The sequence below is a fragment of the Equus przewalskii genome, chromosome 17, assembly GCF_037783145.1.
Source record: "Equus przewalskii isolate Varuska chromosome 17, EquPr2, whole genome shotgun sequence".
In the NCBI taxonomy this organism is placed as follows: domain Eukaryota; kingdom Metazoa; phylum Chordata; class Mammalia; order Perissodactyla; family Equidae; genus Equus; species Equus przewalskii.
In genome coordinates, this window is record NC_091847.1 from 18,093,296 (window position 1) to 18,106,355 (window position 13,060).

Consider the following 13,060-nt stretch of genomic DNA (forward strand, 5'->3'; position numbering starts at 1 on the left):
GGGTAGCAGGAGTAGCCAGAAAGTCCAGGCATGGGAACAGCTGGGGACCTGGACAGCCCACCTCTAGGACAGCCCTTAGCAGGATCCCACTCCAAATATAAGAAGTAAGACAGGAAGGCCAGACCTGAAAAGCCAATGAAAAACAGGATCATATAAGCCCATAGGACCAGGAGCCAAAACAGTACCCCCAGACTAGGAGACAAGGGTTCAAATCCAGGCTCTGCCACCAGCCAGCTGACGACCACGGGAAAATCACTTCAGCTTTCAGAGCCCCCGTGTCCTACCAAAAAGGAGAAGCATACGACCTTGCCCTCCTTACCAAAGTAGGGTGTGGTAGGGGTAAAAACAGGAAGAGGATGTTGCTCCTTTCCAAGCAACCCACAGACACAGGGCAAGCACAACTCCCACTGCTTTTGCAGCACCTCCCACTCTCCCCAATCTTAGAGTCACAGTTCACAGAGAGCTTCTGAGACGGCTCTTTCGGAATCCGTTCCATTAACAATCCAATGCAACCACGTGTAGGTTGTGAGGGAGCAGACTTACATCATTTGCTCATGAAGCCCCTGTAGCAGATGCCATGGATTCCAGTTCCGGGGCTCCCCCGAGAGATGAGGTGGCCTGACTTCTCCAGCACCACACCGAGAGCAGGACGACGCCACCAAGGCTCAGAGCCAACCATCTTCACAGCTGGGAAATTCCTACCTGCATAGCTTTCTTATCCAAAACATATCCATTCTTGCAATTATTCTCACTCTGAGAATTATGCAGCTGACATTACAAAGAAATCTACCAGGGGAACAGGCCTGGGGTAGAAAAAATGCTGCTTCTGACAAACTCACAGTAACAACTTGATAGAAATCAAGGCAATTCTCTGCAGTTGAGAGCAAGGGTGAAGCTGTAACTCAGACCTAAATTCATGACATCAAGGTCCTAAAGACCAGTCTCTCTGGTTTCAACCATCACAGGCCATGAGCAGCCAAGAGGCATGCTTTATTTGGCACCATGAAATTGTCCACCCACTCCCAACCAGGGTTGTCAAAATTTTTCAATTGGTTGCCAATTTATTTCACACTAAACATAGATTTTCACTTTCTCTTAAAAACTTGGAAGATTTGACAAGCCTGGGTCCACACTTGGGCACAGTAACTCTGCTAAAGGGCAGACTCTTCATCCAGGCACACTCTCTAGTTGCCACAGACCCAAGCAGTTTCTCCTGTTTTGAGGCCTGGCTTCTGTGTGTATCTGAGTTTGTGACTCCCAATTTAGAGGCATCATTGTGGACGAACACTCATTTTGAATTACTGCAGGCCTGGGGTCAGGGATCTGGCCATAGCCTACTGGCTCCCCCCAACTTCTAGAGCAGGGAGAGGGAACCCAAAGACTCAGGATTGAAAAACTGTCAGCTACCACCTGGCAGCGTTTACCTAGCTCCAGTGTGCCACTCAGGTGAATAGAAGGCCTCCCTTATGGCAATGGGAACGCAGCACACACCTTTGTTACCTTTCCATACCTCCGAAGGCTTAAAAAAACAAAAAAGAAGAACAAAACCACGTTATGTGTCTTTTCTTAGAGATCTGATGAGATAACCATATATGGGTGGGATTTTTAATCCCAGGCCAGCACTGATAAAAGATACAGTGGGTGTGAGTTCTCCAAGGACAGGCCCAGTGTTGTGCAAAATCGTGCAGCTCTTCACTCTCTCTGACCCCCACCTGGGCAGGGCCTTAGACATTTATTTCTGGATATGGAATTTAAGTCACTGAGCTGCTTCTCTTAGGAGTATTTGCCCATAGGATATGAAACTGTTCCCAGTTAAAAATGGTTCAGCTATCAAGAGAAAAACGAGGTGGGGGCCTCTGCAAGGGTCCGCGAGCACAGCTATCCATTCCACACCAAGTTAGCCCTGGTGGAAATTAATTTTTAATGCCTAAATAAATGAATGCATCAACTAGCCGAGTGCTGAAAATTCCCACCAATAAACATTTCTTAAGGTGGAATCAGATTTCCATCCCTTGTAAAATGCAAAGGCGTTATCTGATTGACATGTTAATTAATCACACTTAATACTTCCATGTCTACATTTTACCTAAGCTTCAGATTCTGACAGAATGGTGCACAGGACAGCAACTCTGATGGAGGACAAGGATGGAAAAGTCCAGGATCCCAGGTAACCAGGAAGATCCACGTGACACAGCACAATAGTGAGATGAAGAGCACAGAGCACAATAAATAGTAATATTTGCTTGAGCTAGCTCTGCTGAAAAAGACTAAAAACCATACACACGTACAGTCCTACCCTGGTATCCATTTTTCCTCCCTGTCACTGAGCTATCAGAGAACAAGCTTCTGGCCAGCTGTGATGAAAAATAATAGTTAAGATCCTGGTGAGTTAGTAAAGGAAGGGCTCTAATCTCAGTTTCAAGGTGGGCAGTAGGGGCAACTTAAAGCAGTTGCTTTAATAGCTGTACTAAATGCAGTATAGTGTCCCACTTCTCTTGTGTCTTCCCCATAAACATACGCATACAAACACAAATGCAATACATTACCCCAGAAAGGATTAACGTATATTTTTCTAAAAGTGAAATTAAAGGTCTAATAATTTAGGCCTTATATAAGATGATGGTGCACGTAGCCAAGCTCAAATCAAATCACATTCTAAGAGTCCATATTTCTGCATTTAAATCACTATGCAACTGTATAAAGACAATCATTGTAATGGCAGCATCTTCATCTCCCTGTAAGTAAATTGGCTGCCTTCTATGAAGATAGCCTGACAGGAGATGGTAAAAATATCTCTCTTCTCAGTATTCATAAGGAGAGGGGAAAAAAAAGAATCAGAATGCAGGTAATGACCGTCACCCAGAGAACAAAGCAGTCGAAGACACATTTTAATACGAAATGGTGTCCTCCAGTTTCTGCATCCAAACGCCAGTTGTGCTAGAAAACCTAATGTGAATAGATTTATGTATTGAATTGAGGGGCAAAGGGAAAAAATAATTCTTACAGTCATTGAATGGACACAGAACAACAGATGCAAACAACACTGACTGGATCACTCTGCTATATAAAAGTCATCCCATTTGTCTTTAACACAAAAGACATCTTGCTTTAAAAATAGTCAGAAGATCTAAGGAGAGGGACACAGAACTCAGTACCAGCTCAACTACTTGAATGCTCTTCATCTTGCCCCATGCTTCTCTCTGCCAAGTCATTCACATTCTGCAATGAGTTCTGGACTCATAAAATGATGTGTATATTCTCTCCCCACCCACCCAACTTCCCCCAGTAAATCTGTGGTGAGAGGTAACACAGGAGGCTGATACGTCCAGGAAAGATTATTAAGGAAGAAGAAGAACCTTACCACTTCTGGGAGCAGCCTAGTTGAGAGGTCATGGATGGCTTTGACCACTATACATATGGAAGACAGAAGGAATATCACCCCCAAGATGACGCAGGCTCTGCAAAGAAACAAAACATTGAAAATCTTAACTGGGAGAATTCCACCCTGCTGATTTACACAGTGACAATGACAATGACACAAGGCAAGGTATTACGACTCAATCAAAATTTGCCACACTCCCATGGTGACCACCCACAGCCTCAGAATTAAGACCCAATCATCTCTAGGAGAATATAGCTCAAATTTTATCACCAAAATAAACCCCATGGTGCAGGGGCTTACCATCCCACATAATCTGACAGAATCCCATGAATGCTGGCATGGAAGGGTCTCCAAGGCCATGAAATCCATACTCCGTGCCTGGAAACACAACATTTCACTCCTCCTCCAGCTGGAGGGTACAGAGTTTAATAGCAAAGAGTGGAGGTGGCTCTGGCCTGAGACATCCCAAACTCTACCACTTAATGTGTTGCTTGATCCTGGTCCAACCACTGAGCCTCTTTTAGCCTCTATTTCCTCACCTGTCAAATGGGAATAACATTTTCTATCTGAAGATGAAATGAAATAACGCACAGAGCATAAAAACGTAACCCATTAATGTTGGCTTAAACAAAGGAAATAAAAGTCCACCCTGGATGTCTCTTTATGACATAATGTGATGGACACATTTGGATTTTCCCCAAAGATAAAAAGGAGGAATGATTTGGTAACAACAAAAGACAGTGTTTATGGTAAGATGGAGCAATTCTTAGAAAAGAAATGAGAGAAGGAAGGATGATGTCAACCAAGACACCCAGCACAGGAGGAGGCAGGAGCAAGTCAGGGACATGGCCAAGGGTGAAGCCAGAGGACACACAGCCAGGGGTGTGGGGTGGGAGCCAGCAAGGAGGTCTAAGGGGCTCAGGACCTAGGAAATGTGTCCGGCAACCCAGACACAACAACTCACAAGAAAGATGGAAAATGAAAGTAAACATGAGGAAATGATGACAGTAACACAAGGGTCAAAATACCAAATGAAAATGAAAAGAGAGAGAAAAGAGAAAAGATGCAAGAATGACTACGGTTAGCTCCAGATCATTCCTGTCCCCACCTGATGTCACCATCATTTGGCAGCCTCCTCAGCCCTACTCCCCCAGCTATCAAATAAAATCATTTTTCATTATTCATCTTGGATTCCCTTCTCTGGACTAAAAGAATGGTCCAAAATTGCCCACATAACGTTGAAGTGGCACCTACTTAGGATATCAACAAACCTGTGGACAGACATGTTCCCCCAAACCCAGAAGCCAGAAATAAGCAGGTAAACAAGGCTGCTTGGAGTCCATTCAGTAGGCTTCTAATCCACACTCTAGTTGTAGGTTTTAGTCTTTCAAAAATACAGACAGAAAGAAGGCATCATTGCAGGCTGGGGCAAATCACCAAGAACACAGAGATATAGGAAATCTCTATGGGCGTCTTTGTATAGACTTCAGCAAGAGGAAGTCCTGGCCCTATACACCAAATGGAGATCTACCATGGTTGCCATTCATCTTCACAATAAGCCTGGAGTAAAAAAAAAAAAAAAAACCCTACATTTAAGGGGGAGAAAAGATAATGCAGGCAAAGTATACACTGAGGCAGCAGCAGGAGTGAAGAATGCTCAGGTGAGGCAGTGAGCCTGCAGTTGGTCACCTCAGTCCTGCAGGGCAGTTGGGGCCAAGGAGGCTGCAGCCAAGAGGAGCACTGTGCAGGAGCAAGGCGCCCTACAGGAGGGCCACCAGTGATGAGATGCTGGAACAAGACCAAGGAATCCCAGGGCTTGGGGGAATCAATGCTCCCAAAGCAGCTGGCCCCTGAGTCCCAACTGTGCCCACAGGGAAGAGGGCTGTGGGCCAGCCGTGCCTGGCACTTGAAATCACCATTTCTACCTGTGAGCAAATGGGACCATGAGAGGTCCCATTACAGGTAGAGAATACAGTTAGGATAGCCCTCCAAGCTAAGTTTTGTGATGTGTTTTTTCTCCATTCAAAAAACTCCTGGGTGGCTAGCAGAGACTCTCTCCTTCAACTTTCAGATAAATTCAGCCACCAGCTCAGTGCTTCTCAACCCTCATGGCACACTGCGCTCACCTGGGGATTTTTTTGTGAACAGCTGTGCAGTTGAACCACTCCAGTTCAGTTTTATCAGACCCCCTGGAGGTGAACCCAGGCATCTGTATTTGTTTAAAAGCCCCCCAGGCAATTCCCATGTACACAAGGGCTGAGAGTCCCAGGCCTAGACTCAGGTGAGGCCTTGTCCTTAGGGAGCTTCCACCATGGGGTAAAAAGCCACAACTCTCTGGACAGAAGGCGGGGAAGGAATGGTCATCCCAGCTGGTGAGGAAGGAACGGGGTCTAATGGTCCCTAAGAGACTATAATCTATCTGTTTACTGAGCAGCTTTCTCTCCCTGGGACACGAGTAGGGCTGCCACCACTTGAGTGCTAGATCTTCTACAGGCTGTTTGTCATAATATCCTCAAGAAGCCCCCTTCTCCGAACTCCTCTGGGGGGAAAAGTAACAAATGTCTGAGCTTCTTCCTGACAGGCAACAGTGATGCTGCAGGACTTTCTCCTTCTCCAGATCACTGGAGGCACACCTCTATAATGCACAAAAAGTAGATCTGGACTCTGTTTACATTTCGTAAGGAAACAGGTATAAAGGATGCAATGGTCTCCTTACATAATATCTTGCTTATGTATCTTTCATCAAAACTATACTACAAATCCCTTAAAGGCAAGAACCATATTTTGATATCTCTATCTAGAGCAGCATGTAGCAGGTGCTCCTTCTGCATCTGAGAATGGGTGTAATCATTAACTGATCAAGTAATCATAACTGATTTGTAAGTTTCCCCCCACGGAGTTTAAGGGGCATGAACTGCTTGCCAATGGGGATGGGAAGAGGAAAGAGACTCCTAAGACTTCAGCCAAAATGCCTATGGAATAGCCACATTGGAAAACTACTCTGAAAGGTAATGAAAATCAAAATAAATTGATGATTTGGTTTACTAAAGTTGAATTTTACAGAGCTGTCATGTTTTCTTCATAAATATACCTATGAATATGATCAAAAATGTTTTAAGAACCTATTTTCATCTTCTCTTCAATGTTTTACAAATTCAAAAACCACAGTCACCCTTCCTTCAACACTGCTGGGAGCCTGTGTGTCAGAGCTGCTCCCACAGCCTGAAGCAGCTATTGTTCGCAGAGACTGCGATGCTATTTTTTAACGTTTGATTAATAATGTATTGTGTTTACACAGCAGCTTTCTCCTCAGGCACTCAGAGTTCCACATATCAGCTCATAAATGCCCTGGAGGCCCCTCACCAGACCTGGGTTTCTGTTTTTCTGCTATTTTATGGATTGGGAGCGGGAGAGTATGTTTCATAAACATAAGGGTCAAAATGGGGAAGTCAAGGATTAGGAGGCTTGCACAAGGTCACCCAAGGAGTTGGAAGTCCACCCAGAAATAGAACCTAGGGCTCCTGACTTCCTCTCAGTGACCAACCCCGGTCAACCACCCAGCCAACCAGCCGGCCACTTGAAGGCTCTGGGCATCCACGTCATATCCTCACACCACCACTGCCCTAGGACTGCAGCAGTCTCCAGGAGGTGGCAAAGATTTGGGTCAGGAGCAAATACGGCTGCTTCTGATTGGGCGAGTGTGTGCTGTTTCCTGGTTTGCGGGCAGGCTGAAGGGGAAATGGTGGAGGGTAACTGCTCCATCAGCACACCATGGCCTTCACCTGGAGAGGCTGTCCTGGCACGTAAAGAAGGCAATGTGCCCAGGGGCCTGACTGCATTGTGAAGCCAGGTCACCGGAATGAACGAAGACTCCTTCTCCTGCCTGCCCAAACCCCAGAGGAGAAAAACACTGAGTCAGAAAGAGGCAAATGAACTACTGCCCCTTTCAACGTAATCCCGCAATCAACACAGACAGAAACTGAATTTAAATTCCCACAGGACCAGTGCTTGTCAAAGTGTCGTCCAGAGATCAGCAGCAGCATGTCACCTGGGAGCTTGTTAAGAAAGAAAATTCTGGAATCCACCCCAGACCAACTGAATCAGAAACGCTGGGGATGGGGCCCAACAGTCTGTGTTTTAATAAGCCCTTGAGGTGAGTCTGATGCTCACTGAAGTTTGAGAACCACCGTATTAGTCTTGCCAAAGACACATTTAATATCTGAAAGAAGACTGGTAAAATCCAAAGAAATGGTTAAAGCCACTGGCACCTTTTTCTTCTGCTAAAGATTGCAAATTGTTAATTACACGCAGCATTGTAAATCTATGAATAATCTTGCAGTAAGCATTAATTTTTCCTCTGAAACTATAAGGGCAAAACCTACTGACAGATATTCTCCTATCAGAAATGATGTAAGGTTGAAAGTTTGGTCCCTTGTCAATTATAGATTTAAAGCCCTGTGGATCACATCAACACAGCCTGAATCTTAAAGCAATTCTAAGTTATTTTCCAAAGAGAAGCTTCTTCTACTCATCCACTAATTTACAAAAGACCTAAAACACAATAGCCCTGTCAAGTAACCAATTCAGTCCACCAGCTTAAAGTGTAAATGTTTTATTTACCTCCTTCACCCTAGTCTTCAAAGGACTTGTAATCTGGGACACTGTCCACATGTGAAATAATGAAAAATGAAAAGAGAGTCAAACGTGAGTACACACGGTACTTACGGATGCACGATCTTTCCTGCTGTTTTACTCTAGCTAGGTCCTTTTTCACTCCATGTATTCTGCCATTTTAAGTAGAGCAACAAACAAAACCAATTTGGAGGCAGGAGAAAGTGAGCAAAGAATGCTTATGAGCCATTTCTCATTCTCTATAATGGCTATGCCAAACAGTCACCATTTTATTCAAGATCCCCCACCTTCGGCCCTCCATCTCTATCAACACCCACCTCCCCTCCTACTGCAGGAGTGCGCTCCTTCCTGTTTCTATTCTCACTCATCTTACTTCCTTCCCTAGTCTCTCCTAGGCTCTAGACCCCATCTCCTCTCTCCACCCATGTTCCCATCTCTCATATCTGTCTTCAGCCTCATGCATCTGCTTCATTGTGAACCAGCTGTAGTGAAGGGGAGAGTGGCTTGGACCAGGGATGGTCACTCAGCCCAGAGCTCTCCAGGCAAGGCGTTATACCTTCTCCACGGTAAGACCATCCATCTCCTCAACATGTAACCATTAAAAACCTCCCCTTACTCAACAAATGGTCCTTTGCTCATATCTGTATGAGCAAGCTGACTGAACCCACCCAAGTGAAATCTCATTTAGACAGGACTTTTTTCCCGGCTTCAGCTTTAGCGACAAAACTCAACTTGGGGGATTTGTTAAAGAATTAGATTCTAGAGCAGCTGAGTCCAAAAGAACTTTCTGTGATGATGGAAATATTATTCTGTGCTGTCCAATGTGCTAGCCACTAGCCATAGGTGGCTATTGAGCACTTCAAATGTGGTTAGTGCATCTGAAGAAATAAAATTTTAATTTTAATTACTTTCAATTAATTAAAATTTAAATGGTCACACATTGTTAGTGGCTACCATATCGGACAGTGCAGCTCTAAAGGTTGGGCTGAAAACATAGAAGCTCACCAAAGAGTATATCTATATATAGAGAGAGAGAGTAGCCCAGAAGCTACTCATCATGATCAGGTACATTTATATGGGTAGGAGGGTCTGCTCTAGGAAACATGCAGAAGAGTACCATGCCTTTGGTAACCTCATCAATTAATGCATCATTTCCTCCCTCCAGTAAACCTCCAACTCCCCAGGTTTACATGCCAAGTCTCACTCTTGTTCTTATCTAATGTCAACCAACCCCAGCCACAGCTACTGCTCCATCGGGGATAACTACATCTTAGAAAGGGATTTGAACTTCAGTCACTCACATTTTAAGGTCTACGTGCCAAGCCCTATGGCTAAGGCAAATAAAATCTATTCCCAGCCTCCCAGAAGCAGGAGGGGAAACCTGAAAATCATCATAGGACAGTCACTATTTATGAACATGAAAACATACAATAGACAAGGAACAAAATGAAGAAAAGGGTCAGAGTAATAAAACTCAATGTGAGGACAGAGTGGGAAGGAAGGATGGTTCTACAGTGTGATGTTTAAGTTGGGTCTAGAATAATGGACAGGAATCATCAAGCAGAGAAACTAGAAGGCTGTGGAGGGCACTCCAGGCAGAAGGAACTTCATAAGCAAAAGTGTGAAGACACAGCACTGTGGGATCCTGCTTCGCTGGAAATTCAAAGTGGAGATGCTATTCTTGGCGTATTTGGCCTTAGGGGAGCAGCAATGCAAGGGCCACATGTAGAAGGGCCCTCTGTGTCCTGGCAGTCCCCTCAAGATGGTGGACACAACATCCATGATATGTACAATGGATCTCAGATGGTACATGGACCAATGTGTTGTATTTAATAGTTATGTATTTTAACATACATTAGAAAAAAACTGATCATCACCCTATGTCTGCAAGGATATTATTGCTCAGGGGAAAAATTAAGTATGATTATATTTAAATAAATATTAAGTGAATAATATCATAGGTGGTACCCAGATAGTGCAAAAATCATCAAGGTAGTACACACATGTGTAAGGTTGAGAAAACCTGCAGTGGTGGCAGGAAGTCACTAAAGGATTTTAAGCTAAGGAAGCCCATGATGTGATCTGGGCTTTACACAGACCCTCTGACTGCAGCTGGGGTTTGGCTGGGTTGATGGAAAGAAACTAGAGGCAGGAGAAGCAGCTGGCAGACAGTGCTAGTAGCCAAGAAAACAAAGTGATGACTCCCTACACAGAAGCCAAGACAGCTGAAGGATCAAGAGGAAAAGACCCTGAGAAGGCAGAGTGGATAGAACTTGGTAATCGACTGGATATGGAAAGCACAGAAGCGATAATCTCGATTTTGAGATTGGCCAGAAGGGAAGAGGTGCTGGCACATCCAAGAGCAGGCGGTCTGAGGCTGCTGTGGGGAGCTGGTAGTGAGTCTAGTCTGGGACTTGCTAAGCTCGAGGAGGAATGTCCAGACAGTCAGGTACACTGGGCTTAGCTGAAAAGGCACGTCCTGAGCCTGGGCTCCCAGGGCCATTTTCCTGGGGCCCCCAGGTCTCACATTGTCATCTCTGGGGTGTAGAGAGATGGAAGGAGAGAAAGCAACAGGGAACACTCCATCTCAAGGTTGGCAAACCCTACCCAGTACCTCTACTTCCAATATAAACTGCAAGAGGTGTGCAGGCTGAGACTCAGGGCCCCCAGCTCTTTCAATCAATCAACAAACACTCATTGAGGCCGACTGCATTCTAATGAATCCTTACTCAATGGTGAACAACTGTGTTCTCGCAGAGCTTACATGGGGAGAGACAGACAATAAGCATGTGAGCAAATAAGCACATTATGCATAGAAACATAAAGCCACATAAAGGAGGAGAAAAATGGGAGGCTTATTTTATATACAGTAGTCGCACTTCTCTCTAATGAGGGGATGGTTAACCAAAGATCTAAAAGATGGGGGAGTAAGCAGTGCTGCTACATCGGTAATAACACTCTAGATGGAGGGAACAGAGAGTGAAGGGTCCCACTCAGGAGGGAACCCAACACAGTCAGTGAACAGGGATACGGCAGCATGGCTGCAACACAGTGGCCATGCAGGGTCTTAAGGCCATGAAGGACTTGGGCTTTTATTGTGAGTAGGACGGGAAACCTTTTAAGGATTGAGTAGAGGAGTGACTCACATTTAAATAGGATCATTCTGGCTGCTCTATCGAGAAGAGACCAAAGAGGGACACTGGTAGAAGCAGGAGACCAGAGGGAAAGTAACTGTAACGATCCTGGAAAGAGATAACGCTAGAACTGGTTTCTCCCAGTTCCTGTGAGAGACAAGGCAGACTTGCTGATATGCACTATTTTCCACCTAGCAAGTAAGAAGTAGACTGGTAGATTTTAGGAAGATTTAAAAAGGACTTTCAGGGTAAACCTCTGTTTCTCAGGAGAATAAGAATATCCTGGAATCTTACTACTTAAGCAAACTGGTTATTTAAAGAGATCCATTTAAGTACTTTCAATGTCAGGTCAATTATGCATGCATCAATTTCAATTTTTTCTTAGATATTCACTAAATAGATAACTTCTTGTCTATGCATAGAACATACCCAGGCAGATACTCAAAAAGAGTGATAACGGCCTCTGCAGAAAACGTGAGGAACTGAGGCTTGCTTTTGCCTACATGCCCTATCACACTTTTTATGTATTTTTTAAACAATGTACTTGTACCATCTATTAAAATAAATAAACACTAAATCAATGTTGAGATTGAGAGAAACATTTACTGAGGGTCCACCAGATGCCAAGGAACCTGCTATACATCAGACACGATGACAAAGACAAAATCCTTCTCAAACAGTAGAGAACGGTGCCATGTAAATCACACAGGAATCTTTCTAGAGAAGGTGTGATCTGAGTGGACTGTGAAAGAAACAAAAGAAGTCAGCTTGGTAAGGAGGAGTAAAGACTATGTTCCAGGAAAAGGGGAAGTATGTCCAAAGGTATATCAGAATTCATTCATTCAGCACATTTTAACTGCAAACCTACTTTGTGCCAGGCACCATTCTAGGGAGCAAGTCATACAGATATATGGGTCAAGAACCTTCCAGGCAGAGGGAAGAGCAAGGCTCTGAGGCAGAAGTCTGCTTGACTTGATTGAGGAACATCCAGGCAGCCGATGGGCCAAAGAGGAATGAAGAGTGGTGAAGTCAGAGGGCAAAGATCATGTAACGTCTCACAGCCATTATAAGCATTTAGGCATTTACAAAGACGGGCAGCCAGTGGAGGCCCCGACTTGAGAATGCCATGATGTGACATGTCATAAACAGCATCACTGCTGATTGGCAAAGGCAGAAAGAGGGAGAGCTGTTAGGAGGCTATTGCCACACACAGGTGAGAGAATGACCACTGATGGTGGCTCCGATCAGGTCGGTGGCATTGAAGGGTGAGTCTTTAGATATATTCTGAAGGTACAATTGGCAAGTTTTGCTAATGTATAGCATGAAATGAACAAGACCCAAGAATGAGTTGAGGTTTTTGACCTGAGAAAAGTAAAGGATGGAGTTGCCATTTCCTGAGATGGGGAAGAATGCAGAAGATGCAGGGTTTTGTTTGTTTTTTTTCCTTTGAACAAGGGGAAGATTAGGAGTTCAGTTTTGGACATGCTAAGTTTGGGATGTCTGTTAGGCATCCAAGTGGAGGTGTCAAGAAGGCAGTTGGAGAAAGGAGTTTAGCTTCAGAGAAAGATCCAGAGAAAAGGACATAAATGGGGAGTCATCAGCACACAGATTGTATTTAAAGCCTGAAAGTGGATGAGACCATTTTTTCAAGACTCTCAAGTGCCTTAGTAAGGCTGGAGCAAAGGTTCCATGAGGGATCCTGGCCGAAAAGCTGGGTGGAGAGGTGAGCAAGGGGCAGCACTGAAGAATGTCATGTACTAAGCTAAGTTGCAGAAACTTTCTTATGAAAGCCATGCAGAGCCCCGACAGCCTTGAAAATGATGGAGTAAGATTATTAGATTTGCATTTTCAGCAGCTGACCCAGGCAATATCTACTGTGAACATCTGCTGGGCCTGACCTGTGTCCATTCCC

General features: G+C 44.6%; 1 protein-coding gene across 1 annotated transcript in view; it reads right to left on the reverse strand.

The window, feature by feature from the left end:
• TMEM163 (transmembrane protein 163) overlaps nucleotides 1–13,060 on the reverse strand; it is a 226,890-nt gene that overhangs the window by 42,942 nt on the left and 170,888 nt on the right. Inside the window, exon 5 of the mRNA XM_070581236.1 lies at nucleotides 3,362–3,458. Within this exon, the coding sequence (XP_070437337.1) occupies nucleotides 3,362–3,458 (97 nt within the window). The remainder of the gene's footprint in view (nucleotides 1–3,361; nucleotides 3,459–13,060) is intronic.